Source organism: Caretta caretta, chromosome 1, assembly GCF_965140235.1.
Source record: "Caretta caretta isolate rCarCar2 chromosome 1, rCarCar1.hap1, whole genome shotgun sequence".
Lineage (NCBI taxonomy): Eukaryota > Metazoa > Chordata > Testudines > Cheloniidae > Caretta > Caretta caretta.
The window spans coordinates 185,547,167-185,574,107 of record NC_134206.1 but is presented as its reverse complement, the minus strand read 5'-3'; the positions used below and the strand labels follow the sequence as shown (position 1 = coordinate 185,574,107).

Below are 26,941 nucleotides of genomic sequence, written 5' to 3'. Positions count from 1 at the left end.
ATTTGATAGTTGTCAAATCTACACTGTGATTACAAAAATCACTATCTGTACTGAGGTACCTGATGCAGATACATAGCTGAAGATGTTTTAGGGATAGGACAGACTACTTCATATGAAGCATCCTGTTTTCTGAATCTGTGTTTTGCTTACAAAAAGGCATGTAATTTTATGCCCACCTAGCTTTACTTTCCAGTGCAGCTTTCAACTGGTGTAGCTGTTAAAGTCCATAAAATGTTAGTGGGGACAAGGGGAATTTTTGAACAAAACCTTGCTCTTTTGGAATATCAGCTAATTTTACACTTGAACTTGGTGATCTGAATCAGGAAATTCTTATCAGGCTGACAGCATTTTTAGACTATGCAGTGCGTGGGTGAAGTGGGACTAATATTGACTTGGCCCTAACGTAGTCATCTGAGAATACATTTTTTGGTTGTTGCTGCATTCCATAAGGTTTTATCATTATTATCCATGAAGATTGTTTTCTCCATACATGGGAAGTGACCCCTAATATCAACTTGCCTGGGAGACACAAATATGGACAAAAACATTAAAATTCCTACTGAATGTTATTGTTTCCTTTTTATTATTGTGTGTGTGAGAGAGAGTTTTTGCAGAAATTATACGAAAGCTGACTTTTCCAGGTTGCTCATGTTGTTCATGGGCAATAGGAAAGTTTGGTGTTTTTATCCATTGCAACATGCTTTCAAATTGATTTTTCAGATCTAGGTCAGAGCTTGCAGAATGGAAGGATCTAACTTGTCTGGGAATTGTAGTTTTAAAATTTTTTCTTGGTGTCTATAAGCGTACTTGTTAACTTTAAAAATATGTACTAAAAATAAAAATGCTCCATTTGACTGGAAGACCTAAAAGCTTAAAATTAGGGTTGAAAATGAGGTTTTAGGTTTTGTCTGATTTGGTTACATTGTTCTTAGGCTTTTGGTATAATGTGCACAGTACTTTTTGTAAGGAAATACATTAAACAGTCATTAGCTTTAACTAAACTACAGTTTGATGTAGCTGTACCTGCTGCTTCACACTTTAGATTGTGATTGTCTTCAAATGATAGAAAAATGAGCTTGCATTATGCATTTAAGGATATCAGAGGTTTTAAATATGAATATGATGTTTGCTCATCCACTAGAAGTTCCACCAAGTATAAAATGTCCCAGAAGCACCACAATGAAAGCTTAGTTGCTAGTAATCTTATTTTATTAATAAAGAGAATTGTTGTTGGGTCAACTTTTTTTACTGCTTTAACAATAAAAGGAATGGTGTTAAATATACAAGATGAGAGAACGTAGAGTTGAACCAATACAATTTATGGGTTACTGCAAATAAAAAAAATGCTGTTATTACAAAAGTTGTATCAATTATTTGTTTTTAATCAGTTCATCCCATTAAATAGTTCACACTACTTCTGTTGGAATAAGAGGGTTCGTTATGAACTGTTGAAATTCAGGCGGTAGGACTAGAAAGTAGAGCAGTTCTATAGCTCACTGAACCAGGAATTTTGGATGTTCTAACAACTGTGAAGTTTGGAGCAGTTCATAAATTTATGTTGTAGTGCCCTGAAATCCAACACTTAAAAATAAAACACAAAAACTATATAGTAGGTTTCTCTTCTATCTGTGCAATCACAGTGAAACAAATTGTTGTTCAGACAGTATTCCATACTGCACAAAACAGACAGGTTTCTTCAAAATCAGATTGCCAGGGATATTCACCCAATCAAGCAATTTGATTGCCTGACACTCCCTAATGCTTTATAAATGTAACTATTGCTGGGATTTTATTCCTCTTTTTGTGATCACCTTGTAATGCTCGTCTAAGTGCTTGGTAATATTTTAAATATTTTAAGAAATATTTTAAAGAATTTTCTTCTTTACCAGAATTAAGAGTATTTTTTTGGAAAAGTGCATTAATGGGACATCTTAAAAACAAAACTCTGTATCAGAGCTAACGAGGTGGAGGGAGCTTATACTTGACATTTCCAAGAACTCGACCTACCTTTTCCAATGTCATTACACAACTGTTGTTGTGTTTTGTACTCAATTTGGAAAAAAAAATCAATTTTATGATAAAGAAGAGTAATCTGTAGTGGATTCCTTTTGGCCTTGGAGTTTCAGATTCTTTGTAGGGATTTGGTGGTGTGTTCCTTTCGCTGAAGTTTAGGCCTCTTGAAGGATTTTTTGGGGAATAAAATCTGTGTTGCATACAAAAGTTTCTATACTTGTTTTTGCTATCTGGGTTGCATCTTTTAATAGATCTAGCTAGTTCCTCAGCTAGAGGAACTGATCTGTTTTACACAAGATGAAGATTTAACCCATAATAACTATTTGGAAAGATAATCCTCACTTATTTTTATTGATATTGTATAGGTGTGTTGGCAAGTGTGCTTTTGGCATGCAACTAACTGTTGTCACATCAGCCCTATTAGCTGTGAAAGGATTTTGAAGGTAATTTTTAAAAAAGGGGGTAAGAATGCAATGGCATCGTCTTTTATAGTAATCACATGATTCAGAATTATGGAATATCAAGTACTTGTTGCATGCAGAAGTGAAGTCTTGGGTAGATTTTTTTTTTTTAAAGTAAACGATTCATCACTCCTTTAAGAGTAATCCCTCTGCCCCTTTATTTCTATATCTGTAATTCTGCATGACCTAAAATCAATGCAGAATTTTTAGAGCCTTGGCTTTTCACAATTCTGTAGCCAAAAAAATCCCTTGATTGCAAACTAATTTAGCATGGGATTTTAAAAAGAGTTTAAGGGGATTAGAACCCAACAGCCATTAACATTCAGTGGGAATTGGGTCCTAACACCCTTGGGTTTTATTTTTTAATTTTACCTAGATCTGTAGGAATGCTGAAGTCCAGGGCATCCGTCCAAGAAAATAGATGGGGTATGCATGTGTGCACGTACGCACACACAAAGTGCCAGGTTGGACAAGTGAAAGTGAGGTGCGACCCTGGATTAAACATCCGCGTGCATATTGAGTTTTCCTTTTTTCCTCTTGCCAAAGTACCAAAGAGTTGAAAAGTACACTGTACCTGTATATGTGTGATAGTGTTATATGAGGGATATACTGCTTCTATTGATGTGCAGTCAGGACCCATGCTTATAGAATTCCACAATATTCAAGATATTAAAATCTGTCTTCTCATTTTTATCAAAATGCTTCCTCAGGACCTGATTCAAGTCCAATGGGAGCCTTTCCATTAACTTCATTGGGCTTTTGATCAAGCCCATAAGGGTCATCTTTAAAAGCATCCGTCAAGTTCACATTATACATATAGTTGGCCAAATCCTGCCATAATTTACACCCAATGCAATCCCATTAACATCAGTATATATGGGCTGGCATGCTGTATTCCTGCTATTGTTGCTAGTATGAGTTTCTTCCCAGGTCTACTCAGTATAAATAATTATACTTATCAAGTATATGCCCCCTCTTATTCTCATCCTCTGAATTGGTGGTTTCTTTCTCTTCCACTTGCTTTCCTCATCAGCTGAGATTGCCAACCAGGGTGACAATAGTTGAGTGGACCATGACTGGTTTATTTGGGAACTGGAGTGAGATCTAAATTTTGTAGCCTCTCCATTTGACATGGGCCACCAACATACGGTCAGATGATACCTACTTCCATTCATTCCATCTCAAACCAGATTTAAGATAGTGACCTAAAGAAGAGAGGCTCAGTATCCCATTCCCAATCTGCCGACCCACCCAGTGTCCCTGTGGAAACTTTATTAACCCCAAGTATATATTGTTTAATTCAGGTATCTTCCAGGGAAATAGTTTATTAAACTGTATGGCCACCAGCCCAATACACTGTTTAACAAAGGGTCATTTTAACTGTGCCGGCCTCAGTTCTCTTTCCTCTGCACTGCAACTGATAATCCAAAGCTTCAGGTGAAAAAATTACACTAACTTTGCTGTGCGAGCTATTCTGCATATGCTCCATCTCCTTACTTATTCATTTGTAATTATAACAATTAGCGCTTTATATTTTCAAAGCACCCTGCAAATACTAACTTGTAGCCCAGAGCTGCATTAAGGAATCTAGCTAGTTAGCTAGCGTCTGATTATTTAAGAATGTCCTCTTTTTCCCTTTTTTGTTAAATGCTTTATAATTTATGTACAGGAGCCTCTTTTACACAGAGCTGTGCCACAGTTTGCTACTAAAATTCCTTTTTGGTGGCTTCTACTAGAATGACAGGCTTTTTCTTTTGAGGGGGTTATGTGCTGTTTTCTCAGCCTTCTTGCACAAGATTTTCAATCCATTTACACCAATAGAAAGTTTAGCAATTTCAGTTTGATTTCTTGATCAGTGTATATATTTATCCAAAACTCTGAATGCTCATCCAACCTGAACCTTCATATTTTTTATGGCTCGCTTGTCCCTAATGATTTGCTATAGACTTTTTTTTTTAACTAGGCATAGTAGGATCTAAAAATCAAGAACCCTATTTTTCTCCCTGTAGGACGGGCCTGCTTGTGAACAGATGTCAAAAATGTAGGTGGCTGTACTTGTCCAAAGATCCAATGGCATATGAATATGATTTGACCCACTACCTTAAATGCCATGCTGGATTCCTTATCTATGACCTAATCTTAATAGAAGGCTGCTGCAGAGACTGAATTCCCTTATTGGCCACCCTTGTCCTGTGTGCTAAACTGAGCTTTAATTCTACCTTCTGGCACATGTAGAGACATAGTTTTCCAGAGACTATAAAACTTCAAAACAGATAGGAAGGCTTACAAGCTAGAGGTGGTAGGGAAATGGAAAGGAGGATGTCATGACTAGTACATGAGCATATCGGAAATCTGCACATAATTGGAAAGTGTGTTGTGTGAGATGGGATCTGATACCTATTACTCCACATACAATGCCATACTTTTGGCTCTATCTAAAAGAGAAGACTAGCAGTCTTAGACTTTACTGATGATATTGTGCAATCTGCAGCTGCTTAAATACGTGGCAGAACTGATGGTATGACAAATGTGCAAGTGAAACTGGGTTAGCACAGACTGTGGTTACGTTATCAGCAGCTTAACCAACACAAGCAAAAATATGGGTAGGCAAACTCAGGCAATGGTCAAGAATCTTGCATATATTTCAAATAGCACTGATGCAAATATAAATGCTCATGAAGAGATCACTACTCGCATCCAAAGAAGCAGCTCACCAGTAAGCTGGCAGGTAGAGAAGTTTGCAGGGGGAGAGAACAATTTGATTTCTGTTAAAGGAAATGTCCTCTGAGAAGGGAGATATGTCACCATTAAGTGATCTCATTAGAGCTTCTTATTCAATAGTATGCTGTATTTAGTGAAGAGAGGATTGACTGTAACTTGCATTTTGATTGTCAGAGCTTTCCACTTGTGGCATAAAATTGCATATGTCTTTTAAAAAAACCCAACCTGTTCAATAGTCTTTTCATAATGGTAAACAGAATCATTCATAGATCCTGAAAATTTTATTTTAACATAGAGCTTTTATTCTTTGCAAGAATCATCAATTGTGACTGTCAATCATTTCACATTAATCTGTGCCCAAAATCTTACACTTGTCAATAATTGGAACTACTGGCTTAAAAAGAGAGGAAGAATACCAAAGATTCAGTGTTTGCTAAAACCAATCGGACAACCGCTTAGAATAACTTGTAATAGTTCCTCTCGTGGACTAGAAAGGAAGATTGAAATGGAAAATAAATCAGATTCTTTGACTGTGGTAAGCAGAACATTCCTGCACAAAGAAGCAACTCGGGAGATAAGTTTTAATTTCCTGAACTCCAGTCTCTTTATAGGAACATTGAAAGACTTCCTTTCTGACAACTAAGTCAACCCAGAGGCTATATTAAACAGTGTATGTCTACATAGAATCATAGAATATCAGGGTTGGGAGGGACCTCAGGAGGTCATCTAGTCCAACCCCCTGCTCAAAGCAGGACCAATCCCCAATTAAATCATCCCAGCCAGGTCTTTGTCAAGCCTGACCTTAATTGTGTGCATGCATATGTATTCGTACATTTGCAGTGTAAATAAATGTGGTATATCCATGATATATATCAACTTCTACAGTGCTCTATACATACTTTATTAAGGTCTGGCATATAGCCTAGGGCAGGGGTAGTCAATTATTTTTTGTCAAAGTCCAAATTTCTCGGTCAAGGTATAGTCAAAGTCCAGACTCCAGAGAAAATAATTTTAAAAAACCCCATAGTGATAATAATAAGTAAATAAAAAGATTTCAGGGTCCGTTCAAAAGTATCTGGTGGTCTGGATTTGGCCTGCAGTCTCCCTCTTGACTACTCCTGGCCTAAGGTCTGATATAGACCCTAATATATCAATATCTGTTAGATATTTATAAAACTTTCTCTCTTGGTTTAAAACAGAAACAACAATAAAAACTCGCACACTTCTGGCCTGGTTTTTTAATGAGAACTGGGGTTCCTCTGCACTTCTAGAGTATGTGTAATGTTATGGCACTCTCATATATATGAAGTACAAGATATGTACTATATATTGTAAATTCTATAACCCCATATAGTGTATTAAGGCCTGATCCTTCAGTGCTTGCTTAGACAAAAATATTAACTTCATTGGAAGTCTTTCCTGAGTAAGAATTGCAAGATCAGACATTAGGAGAACATCATTTTATGAAATTTCTTTCAGGGTTTTTATTTTAAAAAACATTAATAACATATATTATGTTCTCATCGCCCCAAACTCCTCCATTCAAAAAAATTGCCTGACATAATTTAATACACAGTTAGCTATGTTTTCACTTTTAAAGTAAAGCAGTTCACTTTTAAAGTGAAACCATTCAGAGTTTTGCTATTATATTCTGCACATTTGTCTTTCCTCCCCCAGTTTGTGTATATGTGGAAGGGGCTTGGTATAAAATGTGTGTTCCTCTAACCTTATGTCTAAATAGACAATATTCCACTAAGCAATTGCTCAGTGAGACTTGCTCTCTATTAGCTTGAATTGAATTTCCAAAAGTCATTTAGGATCATCTGAATGACAAATAAAATAGTGACCTATGGCTATTATATCTACCATAGAATTTTGTGTAACATCATCAGAATTTGAAAGATTACTTCATTGTTGCAGTGTTCAGTTAACTAAACTATTACCTTAATGATACAATCCAAGATTAGCTTCTGCAGTATGTTGACTCTATAATAAAATTGTGGATGTCAAGCTTATAGGTTTGTTAGTTCCATTTGCAGTATTTGGATTATGATGATTGTAGTGAATTGATTTAAATAACATCATTTTCTAGTAATCACTTAAGTAATAGTTGTGTTTCTACTTTATTTCACAGTAATTAAACGCTGTCTTTTTAAATATCTCAAATGTAACTGATTCTGTAGTTTGCAAATTGCAATAGAGCTTCCGATGATATAAAATATTAAAATCAATGTAGTGTGCGGTTCTGCAGAAGGAAGTTCATAAACTATCTAGAAACCAAAATTTGCTATATAAATAATACATTTGTAGGAAAAGGTAATAGCCATAACCATGAGAAGATACTGATGGCGCTAAATGTTGCCAAGCAGATCATAATAAATGGGTCAAGCTCTACTTTTAAAAAGAAGCTACTGAGTACTGATGCATGTGCATTTCAGTCATGTCTGTGTTGCTGAATCTTGTCTGTTTGTAGAGTTGGTTGTTTAAATGGCTGGCTGGCTGCGAGCTGTTGACACTGCAGCCTGTTGGTTGTGGTGAGCTTGCTTCCTGTGAAAACTGTTGTAAAGTGGAACATCTGAAAAATATGTTCCATGCCAAATTGATCTTCACACACATTTATTTTGACATTTTGGTTTGATTTGAGGGAGCAAAGAGTTGGGCTTGTTCACAGGCTTCTGACTTTTTTTGTTTGTTAAAGTTTCAATATTCATTGTTTGGGGGTTTGTCAATGTTTTTTTTTCCTTCCAGAATTATGTTTGTTTATTTCTGACTTGACTGTGTTTGCTACCGCCCCCCCCCCCCTTTTTTTTTTTTTTTTTTACAAATTGTTATGTAAAAAGAAAAATGCAACACAGGCTTGAGTGAGGGAGGAAAACAGGTTTTCTCTACTATGGGTGGCAATGCTTTGTGCTATGAAACTTCTCAAGAAAGGTCAGATTCTGCCATCTTTACTCATGTGTAGTAGTACCTCACTCTGTAAGTCGTCTGTGAATTGATCTCAGGGGCCAAAAGGCTTATGAACTTTTTCACTGTCAAACATTAAAACAGTGATACATAGGTTCAGGGTTTTTTCTACAGAGGTCCTGGTTTACTCGGTTTCTTGGCAAACACCCAAAGTATTCATTCTAAAGTTGAGAGTTGATTGATCAAACAACCCCGCACCCAAGAAATCAAAACAAACATTTATATTGAAACTGAAATTGAATGATTACACAAAACAAATGTAACAAAAACGTATTAAAGTCTCTATGCTTTTGGAGGGAAAATATAAGCATCTCTCATTTTCATTAACGACTTTCTTTGATGAAAAGGAAGCGTTAATTTTACTCTCAGTCCTGATGTGTGAAAGAATATTCACTTCTGTTTTTAACAGTCAGACACAAGGTGGAAGAGAGACTGATGGGGGAAATACGGTTTTTGTTGATGTTTCTGAAACACTGAGAGGCTGGTCAGTTAGGAATGGATGCTTTAATCTTTCAGGTTGGCCAGGACACCTGTTGCTTGGACTCAGGCTCAGATGCCAGTCAGGGATGTCATCTGGTTGGGTCCTTTCTCCTCAGACAAGACAGGACTGGGCCGTCTCAACCTACTGTGATAGTACATGCAGCATAGTTGATTTCAGGATTCAGTGAAAAGCTGAGAGATTGAGAGAGATCGTAGGAGGGAAAAAACATTGGGCAGAAAGTAACACAAAAGGGAAGGGAGAGAGAACAGGATCTCATGTACCTTTGCAGTGCTGACAACTCAGTATCCTCACTGATGGACTGAGGACTGGATGCCATTATGATATGATGACTCTCAGGACTCAGAGGTGAAAAACAGTTCCTTGAATAAGAGCAAGGCCAGATCCCTTCTTCTTGGGAAGGAAATACTTCCATCTGGTCTTGGGGTGGAGGAAGGTTAGTTGAGATGAGTTGGGATGAGACAAGCTGGGAAGCCGAGTTGGGTCAAGGTGAGCTGGGATGAGATGAGGTAGATTTTGTTTTCAAAGTGTCTCTTAAGAACCCCGTAAAAGGGGAAAAGTGGGTGGCATAATACACCCCCTCATTATTTTGTCCACCAATTAGAGCCACACCAATATTGGTCCATTAATTTCTGGACCCGTATCATCTTGTGTATTAAGTCCAACCTCAACAGAATTCTTGAATCCTATCATTAGGCCTTTTTTTTTTTTTTGGACTTATTTGGTTTCCCTGTCTAGTTTTCTTGCACTTGTTCATAACATTCATTACTGAAAACAACTTGGCCTATTTTAACAACAAGCAACAAATATGATTGCCGGGTATGGAACAGCTTCCATATCAGGAGAGATTAATAAAACTTGGACTTTTCAGCTTGGAAAGGGAGGATAGGATAGAGGTATGTAAAATCATGACTGGTGTGGAGAAAGTAAATAAGGAAGTGTTATTTACTCTTTCTCATAACCCAAGAACTTGGGGTCCCCAGATGAAATCAATAGGTAGCAGGTTTAAAACAAACAAAAGGAAGTATTTCTTCACACAATTCACAGTCAACCTGTGGAACTCTTTACCAGAGGATGTTGTGAAGGCCAAGACTATAACAGGGTTCAAAAGAGAACTAGATACATTTATGGAGGATAGGTCCGTGAATGGCTATTAGCCAGGATGGGCAGGGATCGTTTCCCTAGCCTCTGTTTGCCAGAAGCTGGGAATGTGCGACAGGGGATGGATCACTTGATGATTACCTGTTTTGTTTATTCCTTCTGAAGCAGTTGGCATTGGCCACTGGGCTAGATGGACCTTTGGTATGACCCAGTATGGCTGTTCTTATTTTCCACAGTTATTTCCCAAGCAGGGAAAATGTTACAGGTTATTTTGACATCTTATGTACTTTCACTTACTTTTCATAGTTGAACTCACAAAGTGAATTTGTAGACCCAGTTAACAGAATATAATCCATCTCCTTTATGAACCATTTCTTCCCATAATTGGAAGTTTGCTCATAAACTCAGTTATAAACAAAACAAAATAAAACTTTAAATTTTCTTAACATTACATGAACTTAGATTGGCTTGGCAGTACTTTATCAAATATGGAAAATCATATTGGTACAACTATTTACATTTCTGTAGTGAAATCAGAATAAATCATATATACTGCATACCTTCAGCTAAGGGTAGGAACCTTGGTCTTACATACATTAGGATAGTATAGTTTAACATGCACTGTTAAACTCATTTGTTATATTTTAAAAATCAAACACCACTGTGTTTCAGACACTTTTACATCTAGGGTTGCCTAAAATACAAAACCAAAACCTTAAAGCCAGGATGTAGCATACCCAAAATGTTTTGACACCTTATTAAGTTGTTGTTTGAAGGGTGATTTGAGGTTTAATTCACAACTAATGCAGTAGCAGACCTGAACTAAGCTGGCATTTTGTTAACAAGAAGGTTATTTCAGTAAAAGTCTGCATTAGCAACTTCAACAGTTTAAAACACTTTATTTTTGCCACTTTTTGTTTCTTTTAAAAAAATTACTTTTTCATTAAACCGTTAAAATGATTACTAATTACAGAAACCATGAACTTTAAAACAAAACAAAAAAGAAACAAACTATTTGTTTAAAGATTTTTTTAAAATTAATAACTTTAAAACCATTGTCAACCCTTTTCCTTTTTTTCTTTTATTTTTTTTTTTAAAGCAAAATCATTAATGGTTTGCTTTCACTATTATCTCAAACAAGCCCAACACATTTAAGAATTTTAAAGCAAACTTTGGTTTTAAACTTTGGTTAAAATTACTTGTTTGCTAAGGTGCCAGCTTGTAAACCCTTAAAGACCCACATTGGGCACCAAAAATGGTGTATTAATTTAGATGTAATAAATGGGCCAAAACTGTTAGCATAATCCAGTCACTGTCTTACATTAAACAGTGTTAAACAAGTTCCGGGGTTTGGGAGACCGAGACCTCAGCCTGCTTACTACTGTGGGAAACTCACCATTTTAACATTTTATTAAAGATACAGGAAAGAAGGAAAAACAGTTAAAACATTTGAAATGTAAAATTTTAAGTAAGTCTTTTCATTTTAACAACATTTTTTGTTCTCTTTTGCTTCAGATGAAGAGAGTTTTAGAAGGAAAAAGCTTGTTTGATAGTTTCTTAGATGATATCAAAGATGGTAATAACTGTCCTTTTTTGGGAAAAGAGAAGAAGTTAGTTGTGATGGGCTGGAGCTGCTGTTGTTAAAGTCTGATCCTGCTTCATGTCAGGTGGTGTTTGGGGTTCAGCTGGTGCTTGTAAGGGTGATGATGTCATCTGGATCCCTCTCCCCAGCCTGGTTTGCATACGACATTTCTCAGGATCAGGATGACAAAGTTCCGGTATCCCAGGAATCGATTGAGAGGCAGCCATGATGCTGATGCCCTTTCCAGCAGCCCCTGTCTGTTCTTTCCTCTTCTCCCCCTCTCCTAATTTTTTTTAAGGAAGTGTCAGGTGGACAAGACCATCCCCTCATTATTTTGTCCACCTGTTAGGCCTAGTTTCTAACACACCAATTTTGGTTCACTGATTTTTCGGACCTACATTTTCCTGTTTACCAATCATGATCTCAACACAGTCGTTGAGTTATGTCAGTAGGCCCTTTGTTTAGACTAATTTAGTGGATCTGTCTCCCTTTTGTACCTTTTCCCATCAACATTTGTTATTATAGGTTATTGTGACATATCATGAACGTTTACATACCCTCTGCCATGTACATTGGCCAAACTGGACAGTCCCTACATAAAAGAATAAATGGACACAAATCGGACATCAGGAATGGTAACATACAAAAACCAGTAGGCGAACACTTCAATCTTCCTGGACATTCTACAACAGATTTAAAAGTAGCTATACTTGAACAAAAAAACTTCAGAAACAGACTTCAAGAGAAACAGCAGAACTAACATTCATTTGCAAATTTAACACCATTAATTTGAATAGGGACTGGGAGTGGCTGGCCCATTGCAAAAGCAGCTTTACCTCTCCTGGAATTGACACCTCCTCATCTATTGTTGGGAGTGGACTACGTCCACCCTGATCGAATTGGCCCTGTCAACACTGGTTCTCCACTTGTGAGGTGACTCCCTTCTCTTCATGTGTCAGTATATAATGCCTGCATCTGTAATTTTCACTCCATGCATCTGAAGAAGTGGATTTTACCCATGAAAGCTTATGCCCAAATAAATCTGTTAGTCTTTAAGGTGCAACCGGACTCCTTGTCGTTTTTGTGGATACAGACTAACACGGCTACCCCCGATACTATATACTTTTAACAACAGTTAGGTTGTTGGCCCAGTTGTTACAACAGGTTCCATTGCATCCCATGGTGCTAGTATGTGTCAAATGAGGTGGTGTTTATAGGGAATGGGGATGACAAAATCTGTTCTAAAGTGAATGTTTTAAATTATACCGTGTGTAGCCCACTCTTCTGTAAAGTTAGGGTCCATGCCTACAGTGTTTGGGGCCTATTCATCGCAGAGAAGATGAGTAAAGACTTCAGGATTGAGCTGTTATCATCTGCATTATGTTTGTTTTTTCAGAGGTGCTGAGGTACTGCAGCTCCCATTAACTTTACTTGCAGTGGTGGCTGCTCAGTACTCGTGAGAACTGGGACTTTAATGAGTGCTTGAGCAACGGGAAACTCTGAAGTGGGGCTGGTTGAAAAATTTTGAAAACTTTCTATGAAAAACAGGGACAGTCTTTTTTGTGAACATGTTCATTAAAATGTTCCTTTTTTTTTTCTACCAGCTTTACTCTTAAGACATTACGCAATGTGTATATTAAATATATGTAATTTCCTATCAGGAAACTGGGTGTTGTGCTTCCATAAACTGCCACTAGTGATGCATCTTCTTGTTTTGTTTTTGTTTTTAATCCCAGAAGAAGTTAGCTGTTTACAACAAGATGCAAGAGTCCCTGGAGGTGACCCTTCCCAGCAAGCAGGAGGAGGATGAGAAAGACCAGCCTGCTGAGATGGAATACCTTAACTCTCGCTGTGTCCTTTTCACTTACTTCCAGGGAGACATTGGGTCAGTAGTGGACGAACACTTCTCAAGAGCTTTGAATCAAGCCAGCAGCTTCAACCCAGAAACTGCCCTTTCAAAAAACAAGGCAGGGCTAAGCCCTCTGTGGAGAGGTAAGAGAAGCAATAGTTTGACTACATGCTGTCTAGCTTACGCAGTCAATACGTTTTATGACAACACATGCTGCATTATGGCTGGAATCTTGCTGATTTATTTGCGGTAGAAATATGCCCTTGCTCCAGAGTATGTGGAAGCAGCAAGGAACTTCTTGGAGGTAAATGGCTGGAAGTGATGGGCAGAGAGTAAGAATCAAAGATGTACAGGATGTAGGCTTTTCAAATCCCCCCTGGCATTCAGTGGGGCAACTGAAGGCTTTGAGGAACAGGAAGGAGCTAATGTGGCTTCAGAAGGAACTGCTGTGAGATCTAAGGCATAACTTTAAGCCCCAAAGTTTGAAAAAATTGGTCATAGAGGATAAAGGGCACTAGCCAGGGACTCAGGAGGCCCAGGTTCAATTCCCTGCTCTGCCACAGACTTCCTGTATGACCCTGGACAGGGTCATTGGGTCTCTCTGTGTCTCAGATCCCCATCTGTAAATTGGAGATAATAGTACAGTGCTTCCATGCTGAGGTGTTGTGATCATAAATATGTAAGCAGGGTATGAATGAACTCTCCCCTAATAGCTAGCTGTGAGGGGGAGAAGCTTCAGGAGCAAACTGTATTTACATGAACACACCTACTCTGCTTAGATATCCAGCAGATAGAGCGGTGTTGCTCAAAGTGATCAACTTTGGTGGTGTTGGGCATTACAAATCACTTTATTACTGAATGCAGGGATAGTGAAATGCTGTCATCAATGTTGTTGTGTTTATTATATGAATAAAAGAGAGCAGAACTGTGCTTAACCTGTCCCAAATGAGGGGGTCACCCTCAGCTGAAAGAACCTTGCTAAGCAAAGGGCTTGAATGCCAGAACCCTGTGAAAGTCAGAGGGGTGGTGACAGGTGTCCCAGCCAGGAGGTGTGGATTCTCCCTAAGGGTCCCTTGTTTGGTTTAACTTGTTCTTCCCCACTGTTCAAAGATAGAACTAAATAGGCTTCATTAGGAGACTTTGTTATTTCAAGTGCTTAAATGAGAGATGAAATCACTTGTGGTGGGACAACATTTCTGCCCATCCTGCTAAAAGCTGAAAATCACTAAGAGACTGACCTGCAGAGGTCACAGCAGAGAGGCAGGTGGCAGCAGAAGGTAACTGACAGTCAGCCAGCAGGAGCAGCAAGCAGTTGGCCGGCGGAAGTGGAATGTGCGGCTGGCAGGGTGGCCAGCCAGAGCAAGTGCTCAGATGGCGGAGCAAGCAGGTGCCTTCTTTCCTGGGTGGGAGGTGAACTCACACAGATGCACCTCTGAACCCTGGGTCCTCACTGACCAAGGACAACCACTATGAGTGGAATATGGTGAGGGAGCAGAGAGGGGCACAGAAAAGGAACTTTTGCTTGTAGAACTCAAGAACATGAGGCGGAAGGTACTGCCCCACGCACTCTAGGGTGGGTGTTCTGCTCACCGTTTTATGATTATGAATCCTGTTTGTGGCATTTTCCCTCATTGTCTGGTGACTTCCCTCCTTTCATTAAACGTTTCTTTTCAACATTCAGACTCTGTGCTTGCGAGTGGGGAAATATTGCCTCCCAAAGGCAATCGGGTGGGGTGTAATTTTCCCAGGTTACTGGCTGGGGGCTTGAGCCAGTTGTATTGTTGAAAAGGAACCCCTAGATATTGAACACAGCCCTGGTTGCTGCTGGCTCCACCTGGCAGAAGGGTTACAAACACAATGGAGATTGTGAGGTGTTTGTATATGATAGTAACGTGGGCTAAATAAGTACGTAAAGTATGTGTCTGTCAAAGGATGAACAAACAAGCAGTGTGAGTTTTATAAAGAGCAGATCTTGCCAGATAAACTAGATTGCTTGTTTTAATAGGATTACGAGATTAGTGGATGAAGACAGAGTAGTAGATATAATATATTTGGATTTTGGTAAACAAAGCATTTTATACAGTGTTTCTCACAACCTTACTCAAAAATAATTGAAACAATCTTGTGATGTGTATTGAAATTAGCAGAAGGGCTGTAAGCCAACAGTGGTGAGAAATGGCTACATATCAAGTTGGGTGAGTGAGATGCCATGGGGGATCTGTGTTGGGCTGATCATGTTTGACATCTTAATTAATGATCTGGAAGAAGGAACAAACAGCACATTAATGAAATTCACGGTTGATAAAAGGGAGGATTTTTGAACACCACTGGGAAAAGGAAAAGATCTGTCCACATGCAGACCTCACACATTCCGTGCTGGATGCGAAGAGTCTGTCACATCTATGGCATCATACGCTCTTCACTCCTTCTCCAGCACCTCTCTATGGTTCCAGGACTAGAGCTGGTTAGGAATTTTCCAACTTCTTGTGTCAAAAAATGCCAATTTATTGAAACCGAACCCTCCGAACCTTTTTGCTGAAAAGGGTCAGTTTTGACAAAACGTTAATTGGGAAGATTTCTCAAGTCCAGGATGAGAGGGAAACAGACGGACACATGTGCCCCAGAATAGCCAAAATCCTGGTGGTCAGGGCTCTCATCTGAGATGTGGAAGACTGTGGGTTTAAGTCCATGCTCCAAATGAGACGGAGCAGGGACTGGACCCTGGGTCTCCTACCTCCCAGGTGAAAGCCCTGACCACTGGGCTATAGGATATTCTGGGGCATTTCGGTCTGTTGGGTTTTTTGGGAGGGGGAGTTCATAACATTTTTGAAAGGTCTTAGTTTGTCCCAGTGCAGAATCGGATTTTTGTTTTCAAATCTCAAAACTAATTCCTGATCAGCTCTATCCATGTCTCCTGTGGGGCTTTGCAGGGGTACAGAATAGCCCAGCATAAAAATGCCTCATCCAATATTGTCTTTTGACACAGAATACCCCATGTAACCACCTGCCCTGAAAGTATTCAATGGATGGGGGAAGAAAGGAGGATATGCATCCCTTCTGGCCCCTTTGCACCAGTCTAGCTAGTGTAAAGGTGCCCCAGTGGAATGCTGAAAAGAGCTCTTTGAGTCTGCAGATTATAGTCAGAGAAATAAGTAGCATACTTGTTTTTCAAGGTAAATTAGGATGAAATAGATTTTTGTCATGCCCAAACTAATCTTTCAGCATTCTAGTTTGAAAGAAGGAAAAAAGATAGTTACTCTGATATTTCAATCTTCCAGTTCATTCATTAAGGTTAATGTGCTCTAGTTAGCTAATGTATATTCGTTTGTATGGAGGAAGTTGATGCTTTGTTAGTTTGGAGATGTTAACATTATTAATAATAATCAAGGGTAGTTTGGAGTTTCATTCAATTTCATAGTCAACAAACTCCTTGAAAGGTCAGCAAAAGAAATAAGCAGTGCATTTATAATTGCCTTGTGGAAAGATACAGAGAAAAAATTGGGAGTGGGTAGGAGTGTGTTGTACATTTATTCTTCCTGCATTATCTCTCCTGAACCCTGAATTAAGGCATAAGTTGGATCCAGGAAATATTTAAAGAGCTCCTGCTTTTGAGATGGGGGCGAGGCACTAGTTGTGATTAAGGTTGAATTGAGTTTTCCACTCAAAAGGATAAGGGTTGCCGTTTTGGGGAGGATGCCTTGTATTTTGCATCAATAAGAAAGAGTGCAAAATAGAAGGCATCCTTCCCAAAATGGCAAACCTTATCCTTTTGAATGTTGAATGAATTTATAAGAAAATCATTTATTAGTTTGAACCAAAATTAATTTAGCACCAGTGTCAGTTTTGTCCTTAAAAAATCTGAACAACACAGGTTCTTCAAAATTCCCTGAAATCTTGGGCATAGACTACGTTGGAAGATGTTTTTAAGATTAATCATATTTTTTCCCATTATTCTTCATAACTGAAAGTTTTTCTCAGGTAGCAGTAACTGAAGAGTAATGTTATACTGCAGAGAATTCTAAAAAGAATTGTCTCCTTTCTTAGCATGCAAGCCTGTTATGTTTTCAGTGCAATACACTGTATGCTGACCACCATTAAAAAGTTAACAATTTCCATTAGTTTACCCCTATGGTATCTCAGATATTGCAGGCTCTTGGCACCTCTCCCCTCATACTGAGAAAAGGAAATGACTGTGGTAAATCTGTTGGCAAATGGCATGTGTTTTGTTTTGTTTTTTATGGAGGCCAATGTAAGCTGATTGGTATTTTTGTTTTCTTTCATAGGGACAGTGTCAGGTTGACATCAACCAGATGGCCAAATTGACATCTCCCCTGCCCAAATGATTGTCTCACCATTAAAATGCCACCTTAGGATGTAGGTTCTTTCATAGGTATCTGACACTGTAGTGTCTGTAAAGACTATTGGTTATGCTCATTCATTCTGAAAAGTAAGGAGAAGGAACAACTTTCTGCTACAATGGAAACTGACATTCCCATGTGTGCCATTTTGGGCTGTGGCTCAACTGAAAGGCTCATAGAAAGTATAATAGACATTTTTGTTGGTAATGTCATTTGCTTACATAGTGCTCATAAAAAATGCTGGCTTGATAGTCCTCCTGTTTATCCACAAGTAGAAGTACAGCATGGGCAGCAGAAGTGCAAACTTCTCCACTGATCCCTACCACTCAGGGTGGAAGTGTAACACCTTGTCCACTAGAGACCTCCCTGGACCATTCAGTCCCTAGGACTCTGAACTGAGTCTGACAACAAGAGCCAACTACTGCCATTGGTCGACTTGTTCAGTGGGAACTGGCTTGCAACAACCAGATATTTGATCTACTCTATACCTGTTTCAGAGTAGCAGCCATGTTAGTCTGTATTTGCAAAAAGAAAGGAGTACTTGTGGCACCTTAGTAACAAAGGTAGTTTCATGCAACCGATGAAGTGAGCTCTAGCTCACGGAAGCTTATGCTCAAATACATTTTTTAGTCTCTAAGGTGCCACAAGTCCTCCTTTTCTCTATACCTGGTGTATATTAAAACTTTTTCTTTTGGCATCATGAATTCAACCAGATTGGTAATGTAGTGGTTGAAGGTTTTGCCCCATTGTTAGTAACCTAGAATTATCCAAGGGATGACTAGCATTTGAACATTTGTTTGGCGTGTGTGTGTGTGTGTATGTGTGTCTTGTTTGTTTTATGGGGTTGTTCAGATTTGGAGCCTTTCAGCATTGATAAGAGCCACAGTATTTCACACACACACACACCCAAAAATGGGGATGGATTCCTCAAAATACTGGCAATGAGCTGAATAAAATAAGCATGTATTATCTTGCAAAGAGAATGAAGCACTGGGATTGAGGAACACAGTCACAGGGGAGAATATATGCGTGGGGGAAGATGTTTAAATAACTTGCCTGGAGAGTTGGCAACAGAGTTTAACTCTCTACCTCAGTATGCCCATTTGTAAAATGGAGAGAATACCTAAGTCACAGGGGTGTAGTGAGGCTTACATCAGTCATATTTCTGATGCACTTTATGATCTTCTAATATCAGGTGCTTTAGAAGAAGATTACAAAAAAAAAAAAATGGAATGCAGCCCCATTAAATAAAGACACATGCAGTATTTTACTAAATAGCCCTGTAACATTCAAAGCAGTTTGGCATGAAGGTAACTTTTGCTTTTGTGCGTATAGTGTTTGCCAAAAAAAATACCCATTATAGAAGTTTATTTCATACACAATAAGCTAAAGTTATTAATAGTGGCTAGATTCAAAGCCACTGAAGTCAACAGAAGGATTCTAATGGACCTTGAATCAGCCCATAAATATGTCTTAATGGTGCAGACAGACAAACAAAGCAATTTTACAGTTTTTATTTTTAAGACTGTTTTTGTTTAAAGTCAGCAGAGTGCAGTTTAATGGCTTTTGAAGCATCTATTCATTTTAAAAGAAGTCTTCACCCAAGTCTCTTTGGGGATCCTTGTAAAAAATGAATAGTTCTCAATTAATATAAGTATTGTTATAAACTTTATATGGGGCACAGAGGATTCCCTGACTAGTCAAACATAAAACTTCACCAACTTTTTCCCCTCCACTGGGTATTTTTATGACTGTGTTCTTTCATAACAGGGTGGAGTCCCATATTTTAATATATTTCAATCTTTGGCCTCAAACCCCCTCTATTAAAAATGGGGCTATTCTTTTAAGTAATACTTAAAAACCATGAGTTTTTTGACAAGGAAGCCAGTAGATTGGAGGTATTAGTCACTGCATCAAAAACACTAACCACTGCTTACAAAGAGGGAATGTTTAAATGTGATTTTATGATACAATGATATTGGAATTCTCCTTAAGCATAGATTGAACCCCAATTGTGAATGTAAATAGGTCTTTTATTTCCAATTAAATGATTTGTCCTATTAAAGTTCTTTAGCTAGAGTTCACCCAAAGTTGTGTAACAAACTAAAGTTCTTGTTGGTAACTTGACAGAGAGAGGACTCAGAATATGAAAACACAGATTTATTTTGCATGCAGCTTTTGAGGTTCATACCTTGTTTTTAGTAAAGTTGCAGGATAACAGCAATTGTATACTGGACTTAGAGCCAAATGCAATTCTATAAGGAAGTAACATAAGATGTATTATGCATGATATACCCCACCAATTTAACAAGGTAATCAATTTAACAAGATCTTTTATCCTGCCATTATCCATATGCAGAACTAGTAGCAAATGTCTTTCAGAAAAAGCTTTCTTTTCAGGAAAAGCTTTATACTGTAGCAGTAGTGGTGGATTCTCAATCACTCAAAGTCTCTAAATGAAGACTGGATTCTTTCTAAATTATTTGCTCTAGTTCAGACAGAAATTATGAGCTTGATGCAAGAATCATTGGGTGAGATTCCATGGCTTGTGATGTACAGGAGATCAAACTAGATGATCATAAGGGTTCCTGCTGTCCTTGAGATATATTAATCTAACCTGTTACTTAAGGAAGGATAGATTAGAAAGAGCATTCAATGAGCATCGTGTGGACTACTCCACAGGTCCTGACTTGTTCCTGTGCAATGCAAACTGGTGGCAAGCTACTTCACCCACTACTTGTGCTGTGTTTTTGTTTTTAACTGGTAGTTCTAATCTGTCAATTGCTTTCAGTATTTATACTTTTCTTTTTCTAGAGAGCTCTACAATTTCAAGCCAACGGAGCAGTTTCCCAACTTCATTTTGGACCAGCTCTTATCAACCTCCACCTCCGCCATGTTTGAGTGGAGTCCACCCTGACTTCCCAGTCACTGCACCAGGCACCTTCCACACAGCAGATCCTAGCAGCTGGCCAGGACACAGCCTTCATCAGACTGCCCCACCTCCTCCCTCTACTGCATCAGAATCCTGGCATTATCCTTTAGCATCTCAGGTTAGCCCTTCATATGCGCACATGCATGATGTGTACATGCATCACCATCACCCCCATCCACACATGCATCATCACCATCCTAGCTCTCACCTTGACCCACGGTATGGATCCCTATTGATGCCTTCAGTACGTGCAGCCAGGATTCCTGCTCCACAGTGTGACATGACAAAGACAGATCCTACTACGGTCACCAGTGCTACCTCAGCATGGGCTGGAGCCTTTCACGGAACTGTGGACATCGTGCCAAGCTTCGGGTTTGACACAGGTAAGGTCATTTGTTCATTTCTGTGGCTTGACTAACTGGAGTTATTTGCAGTGACTAAATAGATTCCCTGCACCAAAATGACACATGCATACAGATAGGATGAATAGATTCAGTAGACCATAACCTTTACAGAGATACGTTGCATGGCATATGTAGCATAAGACCTATTCCAGTTATGTCATATATACATTCAGAAGCATATTTCCATAAAGCCTTATGGGGTGCAACATCACAGTGACTTCTTCCTACTGATGCTCTCACTGACTTTCAGTAGGAACTGGGCTCCTAGCATTTAGCCTGACCCAGCCAAATGATTTACACGAAGCATTTTTTTTTTAAAAAAATCTTGCAGGAAATAATGAGTGAATTCATAAAGAAGTGCCCAGGCAGTTTATGTATTCATTTTACATGGGGCGCCTGATTACCATACCTACCTTCTGTAAAATGGAACAGTTTGCAGCCTCCTTCATCTGTAATAAGGGGATGCAATGTAAAGAGTCTTCATCCTAAAAGTCTTTATAGTGATCATGTAGACTCCAGACTGATGTCTTTGTATTAGACATCATTCCATAATGACTGTACTGCACTCTTCATAGGTGAGATGAGAGCACCTACAGGCCACATTAAGAATACAGTAACTCCTCACTTAAAGTCATCTCAATTAACGTTGTTATGTTGCTGAGCAGTTAGGGAACATGCTCATTTAAAGTTGTGCAATGCTCCCTTGTAACGGTGTTTGGCAGCCACCTGCTTTATCCACTGCTTGCAGGAAGAGCATCCCATTGGAGGTAGTGGTGGGGGCTTGGAACCAGGGTGGACCGGCAGCCCGCTATCAGCCCCCTGCTCCCCTAAGTTCCCTATGCAGCAGCAGCCCAGCAGGTTATCAGTTGCCAGGCAGTTCAGCTGTCCCTCCCCCCACTGCCATGTGCTGCTCCTGCCCTCTGCCTTGGAGCTGCTCCTGGGAGCCTCCTGCTTACTGTGCAAGCGAGGAGAGAAGAGGGGTGCTAATGTCAGGGTGTCCCCCTCCCTCCGCTCCTTTACCCCATCCACAGCCGGTGTGGGGGGACGGGACACAACGGGGCTCAGGACTGAGGGAGCTTGCTGGCAGTGGCTGCTGTCTCAACTTGCTGATCTACTTAAAAAGGCAGTGTATTAAGAGGGGGGTCAGCGTTTTTAAAGGGGCAATGTGTGTCTCTCTCTCTCACACACCGGGTATGTGTCTCTGTCTCTCTCTGCCATGCTGTCTCCCCTCTCTCCATTCCTGCTGCCTTGTAGAGTGAGAGGCTACATTAACAACAGTGAGTTAACCCTTGAGGGCTCAGCCAAGTGCTAGTTCATCATTTAGCAGTAAGGCATTCCCTGGGAAATATCCCACCGTCTTCCAGCCTCTGACTTCACCACCTCAACCAAGCTTCACAATCATCATCGCTGTGTACAGTATTAAACTGTTTGTCTAAAACTTATACTGTGTGTGTGTGTGTGTGTATATATATATATATATATATATATATAGTCTTTTTTGTCTGGTGAAAAAAATTTCCCTGGAACCTAACCCCCCCTATTTACATTAATTCCTATGGGGAAATCAGATTAGCTTAACATCGTTTCGCTTAAAGGAGCATTTTTCAGGAACATAACTACAAGGTTAAGCGAGGAGTTACTGCACTGCAGGTCACACTTGATCCGCAGGCTGTAGTGTAGCTACGCCTTATTGTAGCAGAACTTCAGTTTCAGTAGCAGTCTAGCACCACTGTTGGCATCTGTATGGGAGCATGTGTGCAGGGCACTAATGACTGATAAGTATCCTAGAGCTCGTTTATACTGCATGCTCTTCCTTCTTTGATGGGTGTTTATCTGATCTGTTATCTACCAGCAGCAATGCAGACCATATGTTACTTTTGGAATCCCTTCCATGCAATTATGTTACTGAAGGAATATTAGGTTCCTCCAGCTCCCCTTTCCTTGAGATGTTTGTTGGATTTCAGTTGAGGGAGGGTTTTTCATACCTCTGGTTGACTGATCTATTTGCTAGAGTATGATCCACTCTCTTACTTAGTCTAATATGTGTCAGGGGGAAAAGAACAGGTGGGGAAGGCTTGTGCCAGATGAACACAGTGTTGGATCTTTTTTCAGTCAAAATAACATGAAACCAAAACCCAATTATAATTAAGCTAAAGTCAACTGCTAAAAATCTCTTTAACATTTCTTTCTGTCTCCTATATTAACTGCTACAACTCAGCAGACCCCAGCCAGAACCCTCCTTTATACAACATATAGTCAAACTGTGCTTCATCACAACTATAACAGTGTTAAAAAAAGGACTAGATACGTTCATGGAGGATAGGTCTATTAATGGCTATTAGGCAGGATGGGCAGGGATGATGTCCTTAGCCCCTGTTTGCCAGAAGCTGGGAATGAGCAACATGGGATGAATCACTAGATGATTACTTGTTCTGTTCATTCCCTCTGGGGCACCTGGCATTGGCCACTGTCGGAAGACAGGATATTGGGCTAGATGGACCTTTGGTCTGATCCAGTATGGCTGTTCTTATGTACTTGTTGCCTCAAGAAATTAAGAAAAATAGCATAACAGGATTCTTTAAAGTACTGGACAATTTTATGGCCATTAATAACATCTGCAGCAGTGCAGATGATACAAGGGTAATTATGTTTCACATTGTAAACTGATAATCTGCCAGGATTGGGAACAAATGTTTTCCTCCTCATATGACGTGGTTTTAGGCAAGTTACATTAATGAGAGGGTTTTACCTCCTTCTGAAGAATCAGCAAATTGCCATTGCCAATGATAGACTAGTGGGCTGATTCAGCATGATAGCAATTCCAACAGTCATGAAGGCAGGCAGTTGACTCAACTTTCTGAGGATGATATAGGGAGTTATTTAAGGAAGCATAGATCAGAAAACCCATTTTTTTTATCATGGTGTGGATTACTCCATAGGTCCTGACTTGTTTGTGTTCAATGCAAGCTGGTGGGAAGGTGATTTACGAACTACTTGCTTTTTGTTGTTGTTGTTTTTGTTTGTTTGTTTTTTTCATTTTAAACTTGTAGTTTCAACCTACCAATTGCTTTCACTCTTTTCTTTGAGAACAGAGTGTTAACTGTTCAACATAGGTCACAGAGCTTGGCACCTCCTTACTGGTTTAATTGAGCCTGAAACACACTGCCTTGCTCCTATGTGTAAATCCCTGGTGCACAGGTACAGTTGGTGGATAATTCTGATTTGGTAGTATTTACATGCATTTTGCATAGGTGTAAGTGACTACACAAGGCGCAAGGCAATGAAGAGAACCTGGACTATAATTGCCAATCTATGCTCGCAGCTCAACTCTGTAGTGCTATGTTAGACTCCTAGACATTAAGGTCAGAAGGGACCATTGTGATCATCTAGTCTGACCTCCTACACAATGCAGGCCACAGAATCTCACCCACCCACTCCTGCAATAAACCTCTCACCTATGTCTGAGCTATTGAAGTCCTCAAATCATGGTTTAAAGACTTCAAGGTGCAGAGAATCCTCCAGCAAGTGACCCGTGCCCCATGCTGCAGAGGAAGGTGAAAAACCCCCAGGGCCTCTGCCAATCTGCCCTGGAGGAAAATTCCTTCCCGACCTCAGATATGGCGATCAGCTGAACCCTGAGCATGTGGGCAAGGTTCACCAGCCAGATACCCAGGAAAGAATTCTCTGTAGTAACTCAGATCCTACCCCATCTAACATCCCATCACAGGCCATTGGGTCTATTTACCCTGAATAGTTAAAGATCAGTTAATTGCCAAAATCATGTTATCCCATCATACCATCTCCTCCATAAACTTATCAAGCTTAATCTTGAAGCCAGATAGGTCTTTTGCCCCCACTGCTTCTCTTGGAAGGGTGTTCCAGAACTTCACTCCTCTGATGGTTAGAAACTTTCCATCTAGTTTCAAGTCTAAACTTCCTGATGGCCAGTTTATATCATTTGTTCTTGTGTCCACATTGGTACTGAGCTTAAATAATTCCTCTCCCTCCCTGGTATTTATCCTTCTGATATATCCCTCTGAAAACCTATGAGAAAGCTGATACATTTGCAGAAGCATCAGGATTCAAACTGACAGATGTTTTACTTACTTCTTACTATTCAGAATGCCATGTGCTGTAAACACAGTCATGCAGACTCACTGGAGTGTCCCCAGTTTGGTATATAGCCAGTGCTTAATTTTGTAATGAAAGAGGTTCCGGGGCTCAAGCAATTATTTAATTATTTTCATAACTGATGCAGAAAGCCCTGCGGTGCCGGGGCTATGAATTGCCAAGACTACAGGTGCCAGGGCACAGCCCTGGCAAGCCCAGGCACAAATTAAGCACTGTGTATAACCCTAATCATGGAGCAGGTCCTCAAGGAATCGGTTCTGAAGCACTTAGAGGAGAGGAAAGTGATCAGGAACAGTCAGCATGGATTCACCAAGGGCAAGTCATGCCTGACTAATCTAATTGCCTTCTATGACGAGATAACTGGTCTGTGGATGAGGGGAAAGCGGTGGACGTGTTGTTCCTTGACTTTAGCAAAGCTTTTGACACGGTCTCCCACAGTATTCTTGCCAGCAAGTTAAAGAAGTATGGGCTGGATGAATGGACTAAAGGTGGATAGAAAGTTGGCTAGATTGTCGGGCTCAACGGGTAGTGATCAATGGCTCCATGTCTAGTTGGCAGCGGTATCAAGTGGAGTGCCCCAAGGGTCGGTCCTCGGGCCGGTTTTGTTCAATATCTTCATAAATGATCTGGAGGATGGCATGGATTGCACCCTCAGCAAGTTTGCAGGTGACACTAAACTGGGAGGAGAGGTAGATACGCTGAAGGGTAGGGATAGGATACAGAGGGACCTAGACAAATTAGAGGATTGGGCCAAAAGAAATCTGATGAGGTTCAACAAGGACAAGTTCAGAGTCCTGCACTTAGGACGGAAGAATCCCATGCACTGCTACAGACTAGGGACCGAATGGCTCGCCAGCAGTTCTGCAGAAAAGGACCGAGGAATTACAGTGGACGAGAAGCTGGATATGAGTCAACAGTGTGCCCTTGTTGCCAAGAAGGCAAATGGCATTTTGGGATGTATAGGTAGGGGCATTGCCAGCAGATCGAGGGACGTGATCGTTCCCCTCTATTCGACATGGGTGAGGCCTCATCTGGAGTACTGTGTCCAGTTTTGGGCCCCACACTACAAGAAGGATGTGGAAAAATTGGAAATAGTCCAGCGGAGGGCAACAAAAATGATTCGGGGACTGGAACACATGACTTATGAGGAAGGCTGAGGGAACTGGGATTGTTTAGTCTGCAGAAGAGAAGAATGAGGGGGGATTTAATAGTTGCTTTCCCCTACCTGAAAGGGGGTTCCAAAGAGAATGGATCTAGACTGTTCTCAGTGGTAGCTGATGACAGAACGAGGAGAAATAGTCTCAAGTTGCAGTGGGGGAGGTTTAGTTGGATATTAGGAAAAACTTTTTCACTAGGAGGGTGGTGAAATACTGGAATGCATTACCTAGGGAGGTGGTGGAATCTCCTTCCTTAGATATTTTTAAGGTCAGGCTTGACAAAGTCCTGGCTGGGATGATTTAGTTGGGGATTGGTCCTGCTTTGAGCAGGGGGTTGGACTAGATGACATCCTGAGGTCCCTTCCAACCCTGATATTCTATGATTCTGGGGGGGCGGGAAGGCTGGGCAACTCAGAGGAATGGCTCATGAGACACAGCAGTCTAACATTGTATTGAAATATTTGCATCCTCATGACTCAACATAGTTGTGTACTGACGCAATAAAGACATTGAAAGGCAAATTGTAGGATGTTGCATCATGATTATCTTTGCTCTCTGACTATATTCAATATTCAATCTCTCTCTCTTTTCTTCCCTTCTACCCCCTTTCTGGTTGTTGGAAAGGGCATGGCTTGGAACTGATTCCTCCAGCTTTGCCTGAGTTGGGTGGAATGGGGGAGTGCTCTTGTGACTGGCATTCTGCATGAGATCAAGCAGAGCAAAGGAGTTTCAATCATGTGCATGCACTCCCCCAGAGCCTCATACACGG

General features: G+C 40.0%; 1 protein-coding gene across 3 annotated transcripts in view; it reads left to right on the top strand.

Moving 5' to 3' along the window:
• VGLL3 (vestigial like family member 3) overlaps positions 1–26,941 on the top strand; it is a 39,893-nt gene that overhangs the window by 1,856 nt on the left and 11,096 nt on the right. For 2 of the 3 annotated variants that reach the window (XM_048868982.2, XM_048868971.2), the window contains exons 2-3: positions 13,078–13,333; positions 20,363–20,863. In XM_048868982.2, the coding sequence (XP_048724939.1) occupies positions 13,078–13,333; positions 20,363–20,863 (757 nt within the window). The remainder of the gene's footprint in view (positions 1–13,077; positions 13,334–20,362; positions 20,864–26,941) is intronic. The other variant, XM_075117791.1, reaches the window with a different exon arrangement.